This window comes from Drosophila arizonae, chromosome 6 (assembly GCF_054131065.1).
Source record: "Drosophila arizonae isolate 15081-1271.41 chromosome 6, UAZ_ARI_1.0, whole genome shotgun sequence".
Taxonomy (NCBI): Eukaryota; Metazoa; Arthropoda; class Insecta; order Diptera; family Drosophilidae; genus Drosophila; species Drosophila arizonae.
In genome coordinates, this window is record NC_142926.1 from 484,701 (window position 1) to 507,703 (window position 23,003).

General features: G+C 31.7%; 3 protein-coding genes across 21 annotated transcripts in view; 1 reads left to right on the plus strand and 2 right to left on the minus strand.

Annotated features, from left to right (window-relative positions):
- Positions 1-286: 286 nt before the first annotated feature.
- Positions 287-22,932, minus strand: Rnf11 (Ring finger protein 11). 6 transcript variants are annotated; one of them, XM_089472677.1, is made up of 3 exons: positions 22,795-22,932; positions 1,261-1,372; positions 287-1,191 (listed from the first exon to the last, which is right to left on the minus strand). In XM_089472677.1, exons 2-3 carry the CDS (start codon positions 1,360-1,362, stop codon positions 847-849), a joined length of 447 nt encoding a protein of 148 aa, XP_089328803.1. In that variant the 5' UTR covers positions 1,363-1,372; positions 22,795-22,932; the 3' UTR covers positions 287-846. The 6 variants fall into 6 exon arrangements, with proteins under 6 accessions (XP_089328803.1, XP_089328800.1, XP_089328802.1 ...); XM_089472674.1 differs by lacking the exon at positions 22,795-22,932 and adding an exon at positions 2,243-2,394; XM_089472676.1 differs by lacking the exon at positions 22,795-22,932 and adding an exon at positions 1,787-2,113.
- Positions 3,290-5,007, plus strand: Zip102B (Zinc/iron regulated transporter-related protein 102B). Of its 3 annotated transcripts, none has more exons than XM_089472672.1 (3): positions 3,290-3,519; positions 3,657-4,002; positions 4,058-5,007. In XM_089472672.1, exons 1-3 carry the CDS (start codon positions 3,487-3,489, stop codon positions 4,573-4,575), a joined length of 897 nt encoding a protein of 298 aa, XP_089328798.1. In that variant the 5' UTR covers positions 3,290-3,486; the 3' UTR covers positions 4,576-5,007. The 3 variants fall into 3 exon arrangements, with proteins under 3 accessions (XP_089328798.1, XP_089328799.1, XP_017869270.1); XM_089472673.1 differs by having other exon boundaries at positions 3,295-3,580; XM_018013781.2 differs by having other exon boundaries at positions 3,301-3,585.
- The window catches only part of PMCA (plasma membrane calcium-transporting ATPase 3), a 34,691-nt gene continuing 17,039 nt past the window's right edge, over positions 5,352-23,003 (minus strand). For 7 of the 12 annotated variants that reach the window (XM_089472658.1, XM_089472659.1, XM_089472663.1 and 4 more), the window contains 2 exons: positions 22,795-22,933; positions 10,346-11,398 (listed from right to left, as the gene is read on the minus strand). In XM_089472658.1, the coding sequence (XP_089328784.1) occupies positions 10,937-11,398; positions 22,795-22,933 (601 nt within the window). In that variant the 3' untranslated portion in view covers positions 10,346-10,936. Of the gene's footprint in view, positions 6,436-7,720; positions 7,790-10,345; positions 11,399-14,071; positions 14,356-15,841; positions 15,854-22,794; positions 22,934-23,003 lie in introns of those variants that run through there. The other 5 variants (XM_089472666.1, XM_089472665.1, XM_089472664.1 and 2 more) reach the window with 4 other exon arrangements.

The window sequence follows — 23,003 nt, forward strand, 5'->3', positions numbered from 1 at the left end:
ATACTAGACGAGCAGACTCCATATTTTTTCATTTAGCTCATTACTAATCGAGCACGAGTCAAGTCAATAATTCGAGATGTATATTTTATATGTATACATATACATATATATATTCCCACCACTATTGCGTACTTTTCGAGCCTTTCGCGTTAGCGTATATATATTTATATATATATATTCTAACAATTCTTAGCTCTTTTAGCGATTATTCTTTATTTAAACACGACAGACAAAATAATGAAAAAAAACTAGCAATCACTTTCTTCTATTTAAATAAATATAATACTTAGGGTATCAATATTTATATTTATTATTGTATAAATTATAGCTACGTTGTATAGAAGGTTACACATTTAATGAATTATATATATGTATGTATGAACAATTGTTGAATTATATGTATATGTACATCGCTTTTATCATTGATATAAATTTCAATAATTGTTCATCCTTCATGTTCGTTTAATAAAAATCAACGATACACAAATATTAAACAATTAAAAGCTAACTACAGCAAAACAGTAATAATAATAAGAAAACCCCCCTCCCCTATTGATAGCAAAGGCGAACTGCTCCGATCGAACTGAGTAGGATACTGCTCCTTTTTAATGGAAACACAAACTTAGTTGACCATTCATTCGATAGAATTGTGTAATCTGACTTGTTTGTAGGTTGCAGTAAGAACAGACCCGTTATTGTTGACATTTTTATCGAAAGACCCGAGTGCGAGGTTATAATATACGGTCTGACGCTATGCTAACAGTTATTGATTTTGTTCGATTCGATTATATATGTAGTTCTCAGTTTAAAAAAAAAAACTTGTTTTTCTTAACAGTGTAGAGTGCGCTATGTTGTTTCATAGCTTGTTAACAGCGCGGCATCCACTGGCTCCAAGCAGCTGGGACAAGTGAGGCTCCGGATTAACCAGTCGTCAATGCAATGGACATGATAGATGTGCATGCAAGGAAGATATCGCACAGCCTCGTCCACACAAAACTCCACCATACAAATGACACATTCGCGTGCCTTCTTCGAGCTGCTATCGTAGGTGCCAATAGGCAGATGCTGAACAAGTCCGATGCGCTTTGCTATTTTTATCTGATCCTCCTCTGACATGTGATTGCCAGCTCCAGCAGCATCCCCAGGGCTGCTAGAAGAGGTAGGATAAAACACTTGGGTCATCGGCTCATGCTGCAGAAATAAACCAATTATATTTAAAAATAGCATTTCTTTTACTTATAACTAATTCGAAGATCCTACCTGGGAAACTGGCGTTGGTCCACCATCCTGCCCACTAAAACTTTCGCTGCCTCGCAACAGCGAAATGTCATCGGCACTATTAATTTTTAGACAATTACCCATTGTATATAAACTGTAAAAAATGCATGTACACATGGTATACATATATGCGTTCAATTAGTAAATTCAAAAGAGTACTTGTGATAAATTGAGATATTAGAATTATGAATTATCGAAATAAGTAAAATGACGTTTATTTACGTACATACACACGGATATACATACATACACATATATGTATATACGTGCAATATATTACATTCAGACAGTGCACTGCAAATAGTATGCATAAGTAGAAATGTATGCATGTTTACATATTTATAAGCGTATAGACTGAGGAACACTTAGCATACGTAAAGCCTTAAATATGTGCAAATTTTATTATTGAATATGAGCTATTCTGAAAGAATAACTTAAGAATATGTAAATAAATAGCTGCATCGCTACTCATTCACTTACATTTACCTATATACACAAATTCACTCACTAGAGCACATTTAGGCTTTGCTGATATATATATAGATATAACTTTCAATGGATGTATTTTTGCATTGAGAAACTTACAGACTTAAAGACGCACTATTTTTGATTTGTTACCAAGAATCGAGGTAAATATTACGTTTTAAAATCGAGCTTCTACTTCGCTAATTTCTTAGTGTAAGTTGCAAAATCATCGATATTATTACTAATAATGTTTACATATTTTATATGTACGTATCGATAAATAAAATACATGGCATAATCATTATAGCGATTGCACCTAAGAAGTCCGGAGTCACTGAATGTAATGATTGTTGAATACATTATTTCATAAATTCAAATAGTTCTAATGAAAATAAAACTAGAATTGGATTGAGTATTTTCTTTAAGTCTTTTTCAATATGTCAGTGAGACCGTATTTTGCAATCTAGGAAAGTACGATATAATCACTACCAGCACTAACCAGAGAACACATAGACTAGACATCTAGAACACATTTTTTTAACGACAAAAAAATGCGCTGAAGAGACTACACAACTTCGTATTTGCTCGGCTCAGCCTCTTGAGGCTCGAGCAGTGAAAATATTGCAGGACAAAGTCAGTGCGCTGCAAGCTAGAGCTGGCAAAATATCGATAGTGGCCCCATTCAATATTTTAAGAAAGAAAATTCGATACGATCGATACTATCGCTAAAAAAGTGTTATTGACGGAACAACTCAAATTTTTGAACAAAGTACGTTTATTTAACTCAACGCAAATCGAACATGTTATATAAATAATATTAAATTATAATTAGTCAACACTTAATTCATTCTTCTATTCTTACAAAAAAATTACTGGATTAATTAATGTTGCTTAGTTCTATTCTAATGGATCTCATTAGTTTGATATAGTTTGTAATTTATAAGAGGCTTTAAGTGCTTTGTAGTTTTTAAGAAGCTTAGTGTTTTGTAGATTATAAGAAGTTTGAAGTGTTTTGTAGCTTTTAAGTTTATTGGATCAAAGTTTTCAGTTTATTTACTTTGTTATAAAGTTCAACGAACGAATTAAATGTTGACTAATTATAATTGAATATTATTTTCAAAATACCATTTTTTTTTTAAGTGACCGCACGCTAAAAGCAATAAAATCCATTATTTTTATTTGAGAAAATAGTAGTGATGTAAATTTGAATGAAAACATCGATGTCAATGTGCATCAATGTTTACAAAATCAAGCATCGATATTGGATTAATACATCGGATTAAAAATTCGATGCATCGATGTATTTTTTATTTTTTTTTTTTTTTTAATTATTTACTGGTGCTCTCATGGTATTTCAAATTTTTAACAGAGGAGAGATATCTTATGCTTTCATAGCAGTCTTATACATTTCACAAAAATTAAACTGAATTCTATATTATTTTAGAGGGAACAGAAGATACCATCAACAGGAAAAAATATGTGATTGCGATTTTGAATAAATTAGGATAGGTACTTTTCATACCTTCCCAAAAGAAAAAAGGTTGCGATGTTTTGCAAAACATCGATGCATCATTCAATATCGGTATCAGCGAAAACATCGGTAAAAATGGATAGTAAAACATCGATGCACGATGCATCGATGATTCTTTACATCACTAGAAAATAGACAACCGTAAAGAAAAATTAATCGTTGAGTTGGCAAGCATAAAAAGAAAACAAAAAAAAAAAAAAAAAAAGTATAAAATGGCTGATGAAACTATTATATTAATTTTATTGGTAATTGTAATGCTAGTTGGATCCTATCTAGCTGGAAGCATACCTCTCGTTATGAAATTAAGTGAGGTGTTTATATAGCTAGCAATAATATAAAAAGCCCGGTCTTATCAAATCCATTTATTATTCTTTCAATTCAGGAAAAGCTAAAATTCGTCACAGTACTGGGTGCTGGTTTGTTAGTTGGCACAGCGCTGACAGTGATTATACCAGAAGGCATTCGATCTTTATATATGGACAGCCGTCGACCTAAGGCTACAGCATCAGTAGTAGCAGAAAGACTTGATGATATTGCCAAACTTGATGAAGCTAGCTTTTATGAGACGCATCGAACACACGATTATTCGCGTACAATTGGATTATCCCTGGTGTTGGGCTTTGTTTTTATGATGCTCGTCGATCAAGTTTCTCAACGTAAAAGCAGCAAAGGCAGTGAAAATGAAAGGAATATTACAGCAACTCTTGGATTAGTAGTGCATGCTGCAGGTGCTATCAAATATTTTATAATTAAGCCCCTTCCTCTGACCTTTGACGTTTTCAGCTGATGGGGTCGCGTTAGGTGCTGCGGCAACGACCAGTCACCAAGATGTTGAAATAATTGTTTTTGTAGCCATAATGCTGCATAAGGCGCCAGCTGCATTTGGTTTGGTTAGCTTTCTGTTGCATGACAAAGTGGAACGAAAGCAAATACGGAAGCATCTGGGCATATTTTCATTGTCGGCTCCACTGCTAACGCTACTCACTTATTTTGGCATTGGGCAGGAGCAAAAGGAGACGCTAAATTCGGTGAATGCCACTGGTATCGCGATGCTCTTCTCTGCTGGCACATTTTTGTATGTGGCGACCGTGCATGTATTGCCAGAATTGATGCAGGGCGGACACAGCAGCAATCATCATCGTAAGGCCCAATACGAATACCATATGCTAGAAGAATCGCGAGAACCAGCCATTCCTAGCGAGCTGCTCAGTAGCAACAAAGGCCTGCGCTACAGCGAGTTAATTATCATGATTTTCGGGACCTTGCTGCCACTGGTTATCACTTTCGGCCATCAGCATTAGCGTTTGCTTCAACATTAGTTGATGGCAAACTTTATTATAGCTTAAGTAGACTTATGGCCCATTTATAAGACATAGATGTAGGGTAATTGTACAGGCTACTGTTAACTGAATATCAAATATGAAGTTATAACAATGTTCATATAAAGCATTAATAAGACGATCTCCACAATTTGAATACATCCGTTTCATATGAGAAGCGTGCTACGAATCTGACGACCACAGATAATACCAGGAGTACAAGTTTCATTAGGCTTCAATTAGGCACACCCAGCTTTCGATTTTGTAATAAATACTCCAATTTTATTTAATTCTACCGGATGTTTCTGACATGGCAGCAGGTGTGAGTAGGACCTTTATTGATGCAGCTTCAATGTGTACTATATTTGAATGTGTAGATACATTGGCATAAATAAACATAACTAATGGCGAAAACTGTGCGATCCATCTTTCCTTCTAACATATTGGCTTGCTGCTTTCGAAAGATTCTTTATTGTAAGGTAATAAAATTAGTGACTGACCATTTTTAAAAGTATTTACTATATATACTTCATTTTCGTTGTCTTGGAGCACTTAACCGATCTCTGGTGAAGTGGCCGCCAAGCGTCATAACAGTAAAATCTGAAAATATGACGTCACAATAGAGCTTCTAGTTACCTTTTAAAGTAACGGAGCTGCTCTGTGCGTAATCAGTAGGTCTTTTAACAGTGGTACTACCATTGGCATATATTTACTTATCCGCACGCCCTGTTGCTGTTACTCCTGCTTTGAAAAATCAATTTAATAATAAAAACGATAAGGCTGTTTCATTTATTCGTTTATGTATGTATATATGTAGTAATCATTTTTATGACTAAATTTTAGGCGACATGGCTTTTACGCACTTTTATTTTTTTTTTCAATCGTCTACCCGGTTTGATTGCTGTGCTGGTCGTGGGCTGGGTATCGGTTTCGTATAGATTAATGGGGGTATTACATAAATACATACATGTCTGTATGATTTTGCATAAACATGTATGTATACGTATGTGTGTATAATAGTTATTACAGCTTTCAGTATTCAGGCCACTCGAATTTAAGTTTTTTTTTTTTTTTTTTTTTTTTTTTTTTTTTTTTTTTTTTTTAATGTATATAGGTATGTGTATGTGTGAGTCTGTACATACTTTTTCTTACTTACTGTAACACTAATTTATACGTAACTATGAATCAGCACAGTGCGGTGTGCAACAACATTTAAAATAAAATGCAGAATTCCATAGTTCTTGTGGCAGCGCTCTTAACAGACTATCGACTAAACTTGCTGCTGTTACTGTTACTGTTGCAGTTTGATTGCTGTCGCGGTGACTGTTGTTGCACCGTTCTAGGAGTTCTCAACCGGACCTATTCTACTCCCAAACGAACTATACATTCGTTTAATAAATTATCATGTGTGCATGAGTTGAATATATTTGTTATTTTTTTTTTTTAATTTCTTATTAGCCGTAATTTCATTATTTGTTTAAGGATGTTAGCTTAATTAATATTGTATTCGTGTATCTAAGAGTGTGTACAACGTATGTGTTTGCGTATGTAGGTATAATGTACGGATTGGTAGGCAATTGGATGACTGTAGGTATGCATGTAACTGTGTCGTTTAACCATCTAAACAGCAGTTTCGGTGTGACTGTGCGATGATAACCGCTCAACATCGATTTCTGGTATGGTCAGCTCATCGGGTATGTTATCGGCATAATCAATGGAAGATGTCTCCGATAGGCGTTTGCTCAGCGAAGTCTGCTTACGCAGCACCTCTGCCAGCGAAGTGTTGGTGTGCTCACCGTAACGGGCGTCTAGACCTTGCCGGAAGGCGTTCACCACACGTATCTAAGCACAAGTCAAGTAGAAAGAAAAGAACAACACCAAGAACAGTGACAAGATAGACAGGAAACGACAGTATAAGAAAGAATACTACTATTTTGTTTATTTTTTATTTGTCATTCAACTGAAAAAATCATATGCAAAACACATAACATACATTAGTATGTATATTTATTCATTATAAGAGAACTAATCAAACAGAAACCACAAATTTAACATAAACACAGCGATGGGTGTGAGTGTTGCGGGCATGTGTGAATGCGTGGGTATGTGCGTATATGTGTATTATAGCCGAACGACCACAAAAATCTAATGCTTTAGACTTCATCGACATATATGTATATATATGCATGTCGGAGATGATAGTATTATTCGAATAAAATATCTTATCGATAATAAACGTAATGTTTCTAAATATATTTATATAGAAATATATCTGCAGAGTACTAGTAGTAGTGTATATATATATATATATATATATATATGTATATATTACACGGACGGACGATAAAGATAGTAAAAGTCTGCTGGGATTGAAATTGAATTTTGAAGCACATGCGTACATGAATGAATGAATGAATGAATACATGCAGTAGCAGAGAAGTTAGAGAAAATGAAATCAATTCACATTTAACGTAAACAATTTAATAAAATAAAACACATTTTACTGCTTAATCCGATTATTTTAGGAATATGATATGCATATAGTTTCATTTAATTGGAACAGCATGCAATTAAATGATATTGCCAGGATTAATTTTAGATCCCACGCCATGCCATGCCACAGTTTGCAGTTAGTAGAGATTCTTAAATAAATGAGGGCGACCAATCAGCAAGGTCATGAAAACCATAAAAGAATCTTCGGCACAGCCGAGCTGCCTATGTTTTATATCAACTATCTCCAATTAAAATATATCTTACTTTAAATTAATTACATCTTTTACACCCGAAACCCATTTAAAATGGGAAATCAGGGTATAATAGTTTTGAATTTAAAAAAAAATTAGTTAAGCAATCAAAATATTTGTAAGGCAAGCAGACATTCTGTTACACGTAGTTCATGAACGATACAGAATATTTACTACATCCTCTGAATACAATCTATCGTTCATGAGGAGCAACAAACTAACTCAATAAAGCGGAATGCATATTGATTGATTAAGTCTACTTTGTTATATGTATATTTGATAAATTTCTAAATCGGACGCCCTTTTTAGTTTTGGTGAATTATAGTCTTTATATTGTCTTGGCGTGGTGTACATAAATTTAGAAAAAATAAGGAAAGGCTTACAGCTTGATCAGTGTTGCTCTTGCTATAGGGAACCGGTATCAAGCGTTCTTGCAACTCGCCGCCTATTACCTTTAAAATTGAAGAGAAAGTAAAATGGAAAACAATAAGTGGGAAGAGAAATATACAGGTTGAAGTCAGTTACGTGTGGCTGCCATAAAGATACTACATTGATTTTATGAATATATATTCATATATACTGCACAGCGTACATACAAACTTTAATCATACTTAATCACCATATAGGTTACATAAACAGCAGTTGTTAGGTCACTCAAAACTCTCAAAGCCGAGTTACAAATCTACTTTATGTAACCTGGGGTGGCTGTACGTGTGCCATGTATGTATGTATATGTATATATTTAGAATATGCTATATTAATCAAATTTATTATATCAATAGTAGAGTATAGCAGAGAAGAGAATTATACATTTGCATATATATATATACCTGCCTCTTCCACAGTTGTATAATATATATATACAACTGTGGAAGAAGCAGGTGTTGGACGGTTTGGATTAAAGGGTAATATAGGTAGAAGTGTATATATATGTGTGTGTAAGCGTGTTCGTGTTTGGTTAAATAAACTGAGACTGTATAATTCAAACAATTGTAAAACAAATGTCTAATGAATATTTTGAAAAGGAGGATTGACGCACCACTTGGTAATATGTACATATGTATGTATGCTTTAATGGCTGTGTAAATTATAAATGTATTTATGAATGCAAGTTCGAAATAGATAGGTAAGCGTGGTTAAGTTTTGGACAACATGCCATCTCTAAGGCTATGCTATTGCATGTACATTCATATACTAGTCGGCATAATTATTTCGACGAAAAAATGTTCGCATACTTTGAACATAACTTTTTAACGGCTTTATGCAGAATTTTGTATTTATTTCTCTTTTGTTACATATTTATTAATTATTAGGGCATCGCAAAAGTATTTTGACAAGAATGTAATACTGAAAGCTGAAGAAAAGTAAAGGAATGAAGACATATTAATACAAAAAAGCTCTACTCGAGACTGCTCGACTAGGAGATACCCTGAACCCTCTAAGCTGATATTCTACTTATTCTGCACTTCTTCTATGCACACATGCATACACAAGCATCCACACGCGCGTGTAATCACGCGCTCTCCTAACTGTACAGTAAGAAGCGACTGCGCTTGTGCTGCGCTGCAGTGTGGGCAATATTATGCGAATTTAATTGTTGAATAGTTTCTTTTGTAGAGGAACTATTTTTATGAAACATTCAAAGTACATTTCAAAGCACAAGTCTCTAGTACTTGGAATGCGTTTTTTACAAATTGGGAGCGAAGGGGGCGTAGTATCCAAAATCTGTGAATGACAAAATCTTTGTATCCAATATCTTTATATACAACGCAAATTTGTCCGTAAAAGTGTAAAAGTCTAAAAGTGTTCAAATTAGGCTGAAAAAACAAAGTCGATTTTTCGATTATTCTCGATACAAAAGTTATCGGATGAGTTATCGAAAAAATAAGATAAACTTGTACTGCGTATGGTACACACGAGCATGCATGGCAAAGCTCTCTAGCTCTTATAACTTCCGAGATCTAGGCGGTTATACGGACGGACGGACACGGCTTTATCGACTCAGCACGTCGCCTGATCGAGAAAGTATATACTTTATGGTGTCTGCGATGATTACTAATGCCTGCTACATACTTTTTCACAAAGCCTTTATACCCTAATTTCCTACCCTTAATGGGTTCAAGATATAAAAAGCTTTCGTCAAAATACATATGCTACGCCAAAATTCGATGCTTGCATGCATTTATATAAGAAAGAGAACGGAAAAGATAAACAGCATAAAATTTGGAATGCATAGAGCTATTATTGTTTGATCATAATTAGTACTAAGCAATGCCGACTTTAAGTCGCAGATCGATTTCGTCAAAATATTTATGCCGACTATTATACATATTTCGATTTCCCTTAGATGCCGATTATGCATAATACACCGATTACCTCTGGAAATTCCACTCTAAAGGTAAAAATATCGAATAAATATTTTGTATGTGTGTATGTGTAGGACGTATGTACGTACATAAATGCAAGATAAGTTTCGATAATTGAACGATAAATACAATATATAATATTCAATGTCATGAACTTAAATGGATGGTAAGACTACGAAACTTAGATTTACATGGATTTAAAGAGATATATCCAAACATAATATTAATTAAAAAAATAAAAATTAGGATGAATAATATTTACATACAACAGTAGAAAGTCTGTGCATGTGAGCCTAAGAAAAAATCAATCGATCTATCGTTGGGTCGTGTGACCCTAATTATATAATTATTAAATTATTAATTCGTATGCGTGTTCAAACGATTTTGAGTTTGTCACATTGATTCGATTCGTTCCTGTCTAGATCTTTAATATTCTTTTAACATTTTATATGGTAACATACATTTACATATAATTGAGTTGGTATAAGTACTTGCCACATTGTTTTGGGATTCCATATCCACCCCAGAGTAGTACTCTTTTTTTTGGATCAGATATTTTTAAGCATTTTATGTCCAATCCTTAGACTTTCAATCACACATATGCACACAATTGCAATCGAAACCAGGCAAAAAAAAAAAACGTAAAACTATGCAGGTTTTTTTTTTTTTTTCATATAGTTAGTAATACGCGTACCACAAGAGTGTAATATTAACTTTTACAAAAATTAAAAAGAATACAAAATCATGCGTTTAAATAACAGTTGCTAAGCGGTAATTAGATTTCTTAGTACAGTAGATAATTATCGGGATACGGCAAACAAGGCTTTTAAATCGACATTGATATCGATATAGCTATATATATGTTTGCATGTGTGTTCGCGTATGAGTGAATGCAGGCGCAGAGGTGTGTCTGTATGCACATCTGATGCATTCGAATGCATAAATGAATCTCAGTGTGATATGTATAAAGCGCTTAATCAGTGCTGCCAATCGAGACATTTTCCGAACAGGACAATATCAATTAGTATTGTTTAACACACAACAATTAGTTGGTTCGATTTTGATATTTCAGGTCTGCAGCACAGTTGCATTTCACTTAACAAGCACCGATGTGCAGATATACTGTTATGCGTGAATGCATACGTACAGCATCTGTACGTATGCATAAGTATGTCAATGGTTATGATATTGTTTTCGTTTTAGTTTTTGGCATTTCAAGGTACGCGATGTGTCTTAAATTCGGGTTTCGTTCTGCCCATTTCCAGCCTGCAGGCTATGGACAGCATCAGAGAAGCCACTGCCAGTTGGTCGAGCAGATGAATGAGTAAATGGTAAATGCGATTGATGTGTGTCAGACGTTGATGTTGATCCATTTTGCAAAGTGCGTTGCTGCTGCTGTGGATCTTCGTCAATATAAGATATATCGGAAGGCAGACTTGCATTTGTTACATGCTGCTGAGGTTGCTGCTGCTGCTGATGATGATGGAGGTTGTGGTGGTGGTGGTGGTGCTGCTGCTGCTGTTGGGGCTGTTTGCTGCTGTAATTGGGGCTCAATAGATTTAAATTGTACAGCGGGTGCGCACCACTGCCAGTGGGTATGCCCGTCCGTGGGCTACGCAAGCTATGCAAACTGTGCATTGAGCGACGTTCGTTTAGATCTTCCAGTGTCGAGCGGAATGCACGAATCACGCGCAACTGAAACAAACGAAATTAGACAACAAACGAACAGAAACAGAAGCATAATAACATAATTACATAAAACAATAAGCATAATTAACATAAGAGCTCAATATTTTCAGGCTACACACACTTGCACTTCGTACATTGGCTATGCATGCATACATACAACATGTGACGACATAGTGGAGAAGCCCATATGCACATTTAAAATGTACATTTTCAGTATACAGTAAACATATATGTATGTATGTATGTATGCATGTAAGCCTTGGCTTGTTAGTACTTACACGTCAAAAAAAAAAAAAAAATTTAAAATAAAAAATAAAATTTAAAGAAATAGGGAAAAAACCCAATTAAGCATTAACAATAAGAGAGAAGCAGAAATATACATATGTATATAGCTCAAAAGTAGTTTTCAGCCGGGAAAAGAAGGGGTTGGTTGCTCAGAGCTGTACTGTAGCATGCAGCCTATCTATAGTCGGCTACTCTATTTATTTGAATAGCTTTCTTAACGGACGAAAAGTAAATCAGGGTGCGGACACAATCGACGGTGAGTTTTGATCAGTTATATAATTTCGCTGCTGTTGTTATTATTAACAGAACCATATTTGGGTACGCATTAAATTGTAGTCATAAAAGTCGGAAGTATTATCAGTAAGAAAGCAAAGCAGTGAAACCAATTAGGCACAGGAACTCACAAATTGCGTAGTAAGTTTCATTAGATATGTTAGAGATCAAGATCTTCTATATACACGAATATACTTAAAAAGATATATGTCAGAAAATATGAATTTTTGGAAAAGTTTGCACGTGCAGAAGCGTTTAATAAGCAGAATACCGACGGTAAGCATGCAGTGTATTTACATATATGTATACATATGTGGTAAAATCATTTAGTTTGATTTTCCGACTAACACACATCTATGTATATGTATGCTTTGCTTTTACAATATAACAGCTGTGTATAAACAAACGAATATTATAACAATACAAGCAAGGAAAAACATAACTGAAACTTTTTTTTTACCAACACTGAGTACGTTTTGGGTTTTGTTTGAGGTAAGAATAAATAAATAGCACCAAAGTAACTGTTAAACAAAAATAAATATAGAATCACACACGCGCGCACACACATTAAATCAGTCAGCCGCGGATATACTCATCTACATTGTCCTGAAAGTGTCAATGGACTTTCATGGCAATGGCATGTACAGCCGCCAAGCCATATACTATACTCGTAAATTTGTATGTATTAGGGGTTGGATCTTACATTAAGCATTAAGCATACAGGGTGGCTGCACATTTGTGACATTATCGACTCCGAAGTGATAATTGTCTACTGAGAGTTGCATTTAAGTATATTTCAGATCTTATATATATATATATATATATATATATATATATATATTAATTTTATTATATATATATATATATATATATATATATATATATATATATATATATATATATATATAGATATATATATATATATATATATGTATATATATATTACTTATTTTATTTATATTTTTCTAGTTTTCCTATTATTTCTAGATCGTGGATGGTGGTAATGCCAGTGCTCCGAAAAAAAACTATTAGATATGTATCGCAAAATGCTTACAGAGGACTTTCAGGTCTATATACTACTTGCATACATAGATACTTATTACATGTATGCATATATTGGATCCGTAGTACATATGTATAGGTGGGTACTGTGCTCATGCCACTCAAAATCTTTTGATTAAAAAAAAAAATGCATTTCGGACTGCTAAACTTTGGGCAAACAAATTATAATAATAGTAATAATACAAAATTTAATAGTTTCTTGACTTGCGCAGCATGAAGGGAATATTTATTTGGTACATACGCATTGTATTTACGGTTTTACGTGCTTATTAACTGTTAACTACCTTGAATGGTGGGGTTCAAAGTTTTCGTATAAGTCTGAATTCAAAAAATTTTAAGTTACATACGTTTTAATGCTCGTTAGAAGTGTTGTAGATAGTAGTAGAAGAGTAGTAGTAGTTCTTGTTGATGTTCTGGTAGATTATGAAAATTTTCATAGACATATGTAGGTGGATAGTAGTAGAAAGAAGACCTTGATTTGTTGATACTGTTGTTGTTGTTTTATTTAACGAGTTGTTTTTAATAGATGTAATTATTATATGAGCTTGCTCTCTATAGTTGATCCTGTCGCTTTGTTTGCCAATATATAATAGCATTTAGGCAGAGTTATCGATAACAATGTTGATCAGTATCAACATGATATACATTATTGTATATTGGGTAATATCACTGATCAGTGGTAATATACGCCTCTCATTGGCATTGGTCATATTTTTACTCGCGTTTCAAGTAGCTTCTCTAAGAATGCTCATTTGAATTTTTATTTTTCTCTTGTGTGTGTGTGTGTATGTGTGTGTGTGTTTTTTTTTCGAATACTTCGTAAATAGCTAAAGTATGCTTCATAGAATTGAAATACTCAATTGTATTGGATATACAGTGATGGATAATTTTTCTGATTTCATTCGTATTGTCTCTGACTTGCATTATTATATACATACATACATACATAAGTAGGTAAGACTTTGACTCTAACTCTTTGATATTTTCATTAATTTGGGAAATCTATGCCTAAAATATACATTATATACATACATTGGGTTGTACTGGCTTCAAAATTCATTTTTTTTTTTTTTTTTTTTTTTTTTTTTTTTAATAAATGTTGCCCTTTTCTTCTCTTTCTGATTACATGATACTCTTTTAGTTAATTTTATTAAGCATTCTATTGTATGATCTAATTCATGTATCTCTGTTATGAATTTTGTGATATTGTGTTATGTGTATATGTCTGTGTATGTGTTTCTGTAAGAGTATTACATCATTACAATATATATAAGTAGTTTATGCTTATTTTATTTTTGAAAATTATCAATTTACACTTCAGTCTCTCGTATTGGTTCCGCCGGCTTAAAAATTACAAAAATTAACAACAAATATCTAATAATTACTTTTGTAATAACTAAATTTTGAAAGCTAAATAATTATATTTTTAAAATTTTTTGTTGTTTTATTATTGATATATGTATGTCATCAAAGAAAAATAGTCGATAGATTAAATCAGGCAGATGTTGAAAATGAAACAAATTCAAAAAGTATATAAAAGAATGCGTCGCAGTGTGTTTTTGTGTATTTCATACAAATGTTAGGGTGTTGTCTGATTATCACTGAAATAATCAACCGCAATTTTAAACTACTTCGGTCATACCGAGGACTTAATTCTCTATAAAAATGGTTATGTTTTAGTACTTCAAATATTTCGCGAATCCAAATCTAAACAGAATGAAAAACTAAACCTTAACTTCTTCAATTGATTCAATGAGAAACAGACTAAAAGATACATCGAAAGAAAGGAAAATATAGGGAGATAGAAAGCGAGAGACTTAAAAAGAGACAGAGGGAGAGAGCAAGAGAGAATAACAAACAGATCGAAATAGAAAGAATGACAGTAAAACATTAGGCAGAAATACATGAATATATTTAATCATAATACCCCATCATAAATCTACTGAAATAAATTTTTTTTACAATATTGAAAATTAAAACACAAATTTATTTTCATTTTTATAAAATCATGTTAATATATAAAGAGAGAAGTATTTTATAATATTTTATTGAAAACAAAATCAAATAACAAAATAAGAAAAAAGAAATTTCAACAATATAATATTCCTGTGAATAAATATATAATTGTGGATCTCAGATCTGCCTATATATACAAACTACTAAACAGTGACTTTCAAACTGTGACATATCGAAATGATTTGTGGAAAGGTAACATGGATAGACATATATGTATATGTATATGTAAATCAAAACAGGCAGCAAAATAAATTTCAGTTGTAGTTAAGTCTTGCAAAGAAAATATTTTTATTGCAAATACACCTATTCTATTATATATATATATAATATAGTATGTATATCAAATACATACGCTCGTACACATACATACATACATAAAATAGTAAATAATAATATGCCACCCATAGGTGACATACGTAAAAGGCGGATTAACCTTTTCAGGTTGGACTCAAAAGGAAAATCGGGAAAAAAGTAATAAAAAGTGCATTTTTTATATACATTTATATACATTTATCAGATACAATACGAATGCTACTAAACACTACAAGCATTTAAATAAAATGTTAGGAATGTTTGTGAACAGAATGGGAAACTCAGCAGGGATATATACGTATTTATATATATAAAGCGTAGAAAAATTTGAAAACAAAATAAACATAATGGAAAATTAAGGAGGGAAGTGAAAAGTGTATTAAAAGCGTAGTTTTTGGGTTGGTTGTTTTGGGCTGGGGTTATACGGGTATGTAAGCTGGGAGATGTGACATAAACATCGGTCTAGTTGCCAATAAATTTAAGAAATACACTTTTTCTTACCGGTACTGAAATCTGGAGGTGAGAGTTGAGGTTTTACGCGGAATATATATATATATATATATATATATATATATATATATATATATATATATATATATATATATATATATTATAGATTGGGATATTTAGATATATTTTTTGTTTTTTCATTTATATTTGACATTTTGTTTGTAATGTCGACAGCGTTTTACGTCAATTATTCATTCAATCATTCGTTTGGAAATGGTTTTAAGCATATATTATATAATAAAAGGAGAGCGAAAAAATGAAATGAGTATTATAAGATTGTTATAATAAATTTATTTTTTATAAAGTAGGAATGCAATGGTATTATCTTTTAATGTCTGGTTGTTGCAGTCGTTTTTTTTTCAGTTTAACTATATTTGTTTTTATTTGGTCGATCGGAAAAGAGTCACTCCACTTCTTAGTAAGCTTATTGGCTTTGGAAGAAATCTTTGACATTGTAAACTGAAATTTTCTGTTAAGTTGCCTTTTTGATGAGACGAAGATAATTTATCAATTATTTCCTCGGAAGATATTGATTTTTGAATGAATATTTGTTAAACAGTTTTTGCATTATAGAAAAATACTATAAATATATTGGTCACGTCCGACTGAAACATTTGGATTTTTTTATATTCTAATTTGTATTTAGATAATTAGAATTCCTAACCTCAAAGCATTAATTAATTAATTTACTAAATATATATTCTGATATCAGAATATTTAATGATGAAGCATACAATACAAAAAGTTTATATATACAGTAACATTGATATTAGGCTCTTTTTTATTTTTCAACTTCCAAGTGTATAGATTGAAAGAATACCTTTTCAATGAGCTATATATCAAAGTATTATACGTAACTACAAAACTCTATATATTCATAAAATAAATCAAATTTGGCGTTCATTATTCATATTCGGCTTATTAGCTAAGTCGTATAATAAAGCACTCCAGCAACCCGGCGTAAAATACATATTTAACGGTTCTTCCCGAAAAAACAACCAGCGATAAATATTTATATCATCATAAATAGTATAAAACCTAATTCCTTACCTTTAATATATAATACGACAAAAAATACATTTAACTTTGCCTTAAGGTAATATGGTGCCCCAATTGCATTTTAGGTAGGGTTGTTGAAAATATATTAAAATATCAATATATATTTTGCAACTAAACATATTTATATTTTTCTGACTTTAATAATGGAAGAGCCAAATGTAATTTGTGCTTTAAAGTAATGAAAACAAGTGCTAACACATTAAATACGGCGTCGCATATGAAAAACAAGCAGTATGATGCTTTTGAGTACCGACTACTGGAGTTAAGAGGTATTTTCATTTACGTATTCTTATTATTTTTGTTTTTTAGGACGGATTGTTAATAGGTTAAAAAACATCGAAAAATATTAATATATCGATATTTTTAAAGTGGTTTATCAAATATCATATTGATATTTTCTCAAAACTTAAAATATCATCGATACGATATTCAAAAAATATTCGACAGCCCTAATTATACCCTGAACCCATTGAAAATGGGAAATCAGGGTATAATGGTTTCGTGAAAAAGTATGTAACAGGCAGAAGGAGGCGTGGCAGACCCCACAAAGTATATATATTCTTGATCAGCGCGACGAGCTGAGTCGATATAGCCCTGTCCGTCTGTCCGTCCGTACGTCCGTCCGTATGAGTGCGTCGATCTCAGAAGTTATAAGAGCTAGAGAGCTGAAATTTGGCATGCATACTCGTGAGTGCCATACGCAGTACGAGTTTGCTTTATTTTTTCGATAAATCGTCCGATAACTTTTTTATCGAGAATAATCGAAAAATTGATATTGTTTTTTTACCCTAATTTGAACATTTTTAGAGATGGAGTCTTCATTTTTGCGTTGTATATAAAGTTAATCAATACAAAGATTTTGTAATTTACAGATTTTAGATACCACGCCCCCTTCACCCCCAATTTGTAAAAGACGCATTTCAAGTACTAGAGACTTTCAAGTACTACACACATATTCACCATATGATTACGCTCTAAAAGTTTCATTAAGATCAGGGTTCAGGGTATCTCCTAGTCGAGCAGTCTCGACTGGAGCTTTCTTACTTGTTTTAGGACAGGAAAGGGCCCAAATTGCTCGAATTCAATACTATGGATAACAGCACAATGGTATAATAGAAAAGCTATAAAAACAGCAACTTTTTATTAGAAATGTTCCATTTATCAATTAAATAGCAAGAAAAATATTATAATATTTAAGATTAATTTCTATTTAGAATAAAATAAAAAAAAATTGACGCTATTACGATTTTTCATTGAAGATGTAACCTAAATCAGTTCCCGTACATTTCAGGGGAATTCTTCCGAATGGACTAGTTCACAAAATATATTCATCATTAATTACTATCCTAAAGACATGGCTACAGGAAGATGTGGCTCTAAGCACACAAAATGTCTAAGGAACTCTATAATAGACAATGAGTACTGTACCAAATATTAAATATGATCAGAATTTGAATGAAAGTTTACTTTAGAAAAACTGGAATATTAAAGTAATGACTTTTATTGTGATATATTTTTTTTATAATTGTTAAATATAATACTTTGATAAAGAGCTCTTAAAGGGTATTTTTTCAATCTTTAACTTACCATTTACGCTTTTTAATTTTAATTAGTATGATATGTTTTATTTGTGCTTGAAGTTTGAAGAACCGCATATTATGTTACTCATTATACAAATGTAGAGGCCTGCATGGGTATACTTGCTTGCGGTCGTCTTCCAAATATACTGATATTTGCATGTGTTTGAGCATCGCAAGCATTGCTGCAAAACGAAACGAATGGTACTCAAAGTTGCCAAGTATTCTGTTTTACTTTACTTCTTACGCTTTGAGCAGAGTAGAACAAAGCGCCGTTGCTGAGTAAAAATCAGGCTTGAATTGGCTAACGGCCATGATTAATGAAATTATGGTTTTAAATTTCAATTTGAAAAAAAAAAAAAAAAATATATATATATATATATATATATATATATATATATATATATATATATATATATATATATATATATATATATATATATATATATCAAAATCCTTTAATGGCTAAGTTTATAAAATTGCGTTTTTATGAATAAAATTCTATGAATAAATTTTTATTTTTATTTCTAAATACAATACAATACAATGCAATGTATTCAATAGTAATATGCTAAGTCTAGCTTGAAATAGTCTAAGTTAGCAACACTAGCTGATGGCTAAAACGAAAACAAAACTTGAATGATGCTTTATATTTTCTTTCGTTCGTTGCTTCTTTATTGTACAATCATTTGCATACCGAACTTTTCGGTATGTAAGCATAGCTCGTTTTGTTTCGTTCGTCCGCGATGCTTGGGCTTTAGCGTTTTAAATGCATTCGTGCAGGCCTCTAAAATGTATGTACATGAGCATTTGTATTGTATGTGGCATATGGTTTGACGAAACCCCGAAATGGAAAACGCCATATAAAAATGTAGATATAAGGGAATGAATTATAACGTGTCTTTTCATGTATATGATAGAGTTTTGGGGTATCGTAAAATATAGATACTATATTATATAATCTTGTGATTACGGTTCTCATGCAAGTGTCACAGAAAAGTTGAAACTTTTGAAAAATAATATAGATATATATAGATTATACATAAGAAATAAATATATTTGGAATGAAAAATTAAAAATAAATTGTAATTTATAGCAAGGGCTTCGATAAAAATATGTATATATATATATATATATATATATATATATATATATATATATATATATATATATATATATATATATATATATATATATATATATATATATATATATATATATATAAGAAAAATTATCAAGACAAATAAAATAACATCGTGTATAAAATATCAAAATATCATCATTTAGTTAATAGTTTCTGAAGTAGAAAAGGCCAGAATGATAGAGGAAGCAAGAAAAGGAACCAAAGGGATTTTTTAGAAATAAGTTTCGGTAACTGCAAATGTGGCCGATATAGATATTTGACCCGCCCTACTACTTATTTACTATACTAATCATTTTTAAGTTATAAATGAACTGATGAGCTCCAATACTAATTCATTGATATATACCATTTTCTGAAATTAAATTAAAATTTATAAGAATAAAGATATAACTGATATATGATTTATAACCAATGGAAAAACGGCACTCTTGGTGTATAATTTTTCATCGCTTTTCGGTATAAATTCAATAAAATATAGAAACATCCCATTTACTATAAATACACCGACCTGGTACATTGCGAATTACCTTCTCCCTCGTTTCGTTAATTAAAAAAAAAAAAAAACAAACAAATGTAATATACTAGGACTTACTTGTGCTCGGGAGATTTTTCTAGGAAAGTAGATCTATTTAACAATATACATACTGCAATCCCGCGCTCAATCGTTAACTGCGCGATTAGAATATCGCGTGCGTGCATGTGCTATTTGTTATGAGTGTATAGAAGAAGCGTGGATTTATGGGGTATCTATGCAGGGTTCAGGACTAGAGCACTCTTATTTGGCAGTTTTGATTATTTATTTATGATTTGATTCTTCAGATACATATGCATATTTATTTAGCTATTAATTTGCGGATACGTATTTTCAATACTCGTAAGTTTAAATTATATATATGTAAAATAGGTTCATATATATATATATATGGAGAGAGAGAGAGAAACAGAGGAAGAAACAGAGAAACATCTTTTCCTTGACAGAGTGAGCGAGATAGGGACACACAAGGAGATGGAGCGAGATACAAGGATAGGCAGAGAACATTAAGAAAAGAAGATAAGAGAGATGTGTGGTTTTGTCAATTATACTGACTATACTGACTACATAAAATATATCTGACTACTAAGAATGGCTTCAAAACAAAACCCTAATATGCATGAGCATATGTATATACATATTTAAAATTTATATTTTTTATTAGAAGTTAGAGATAATATTTAATTAAAACTAACTTCGGGCTGATCTCTATATAATAATTTCATAGCATTCCATTACAAGTATACTCGATCGACCGATCCTTAACTAATTGAAACGCCTAAATTCAATTCAGTGCAATGATATTTTCTATAGGATAAAGAATAGGGCCGCTTGAAATGTATGTCACAGCTTGTCAGCACTGGCGGAATATTTAATGTTTTTAATAGATCTTTCAACACGAAATTATTTTAATTATATATACAAATAAAGCACAATTAAATGAAAATTTAGAAAGTAGTATATAGAAACAAATTTCGATTGATTAACAAAACGAAAAAAAAAAAAAAAAACTATTATTATTTAATTGCCTCCTTTGTGGGGTAATTAATGTAACCATAACTAATTACCCTAACCTGAAGTCGGGAATGCCTGACTGTGCGATACACTGAAACTAGCGCAGAGTTGAATATCAATTATTCAATATTTCGTGTCTGCGTATATATGAATACTAGCGTTTTTATACTTTTTTTCTCAAAAGGGAAAACAGTATATAAGTTAACAGTATATAAATTTGGAATACAAATTATTTCAACGCTCTTTGAAATCTCGTGTACTTGTGTACAGCCGGGTCGTGGCAAATCGGAAAGCATTCTCGAGTGTATCAGAAATCCTATAGCATAAAGTGGTATAAAGTTAATGCTATGATCCTATAAAGATCGACCAAAAATAAATATGTCTATGGCCACTGGGGACGTGGCAATCGGATCAGAATAAATAGTGCGATTCAAATTATGCTATATTTGGAGAACTGATACTAGAGAGTTCAAATTTGGTATTAATTAAAAAGATATGACACATATATGTAAACCCACAGGTGATGTCGCAAACTGCTTAAGAGGTCTCTAATTGGATTTGAAGGAGTACACTATGGTACAAAGGAGTACACTATTACTTTCGACTCAAATCGTCCTGTTTGTTAATGCGAGATTATCGAACATGTTTTTTTTTTATTTTAAAAACTTTATTCAATTCGGAGATTCGGCTGTGGATAATCACATTCACCTGCGAGCAATTACGAAAATAAAAATAGCTTAAATCTTGAAATTCTGGCAATTGAGTAATTCTTCTAAGTAAATTCTTTAAGCTTTTTATTAATTATTAGTTTGACTGAGTTGGAGTCACTAAATTTATACTTTTAATTTACAAATTTATAATGGCATTGGGAACTGCTGAGACGTCATGCCACATAAAAAAGGGTTGACAGAATTTCGTTATGCTGTGTATTCTCTCTTGCTTTTTTTCCAAATATGTATAGGAAACCCACTTTCATATTCAAATTTTAAAGGTTATGGACTACACAGAGAACCAAGTCAATATAATTTCTCTACTTTGGATTTTAGGATTGTGTTTAGAACCTTCAATCTATATTAATTATCTGTTGTTCCCCACTTCAAACGAATGAAGATATATTTTATTATTATAAATAAATTAGTTTCTGATATTTATACTCTTATATGTATTATTATTATAAATTAATTAGTTTCTGATATTTATAGTCTTAGCATTACTATAGTTTTAGTTATGTTTTCTTTTAGTTCCTGAATTTTTTTATAGAAATCAAATTCAAGTCAAAGAATTTAAAACATCCAATCGAATCCCTAAATTTATTTACTTTGCATTTTTGTATTTTTCGGTATGACAGGGTTACTTAATTAATTTTTTCTCATGACATATATATTTATACGCTATAATACTGTATTGAAGGAAACAACCGAATTTGAAAATAAATGTATTATGAGTTTAAATGATAACGTATGAAGAAAAATTACAAAATAGAAACACAACTGAAGAATATATATATATATATATATATATATATATATATATATATATATATATATATATATATATATATATATATATATATATATATATATATATATATATATAAGAAGCAACAATAATAACTTACTTGAGTTTGCAGACGTGTCAGACCGCGTATCCATAGAATCTGTCCAGCTCTTGGTTTTTTATCAGAATCAATCGAATCGAAGCGCTCCTCGCCTAAATTCATCGCATCCGTATATTCTTCAGGGTGTCCGCGACCCCACCTAAAAACAAATTATCATTGTCACAAGTTACATTATGCATATATACTGCTGTATCTGAGAGCTAGTTACA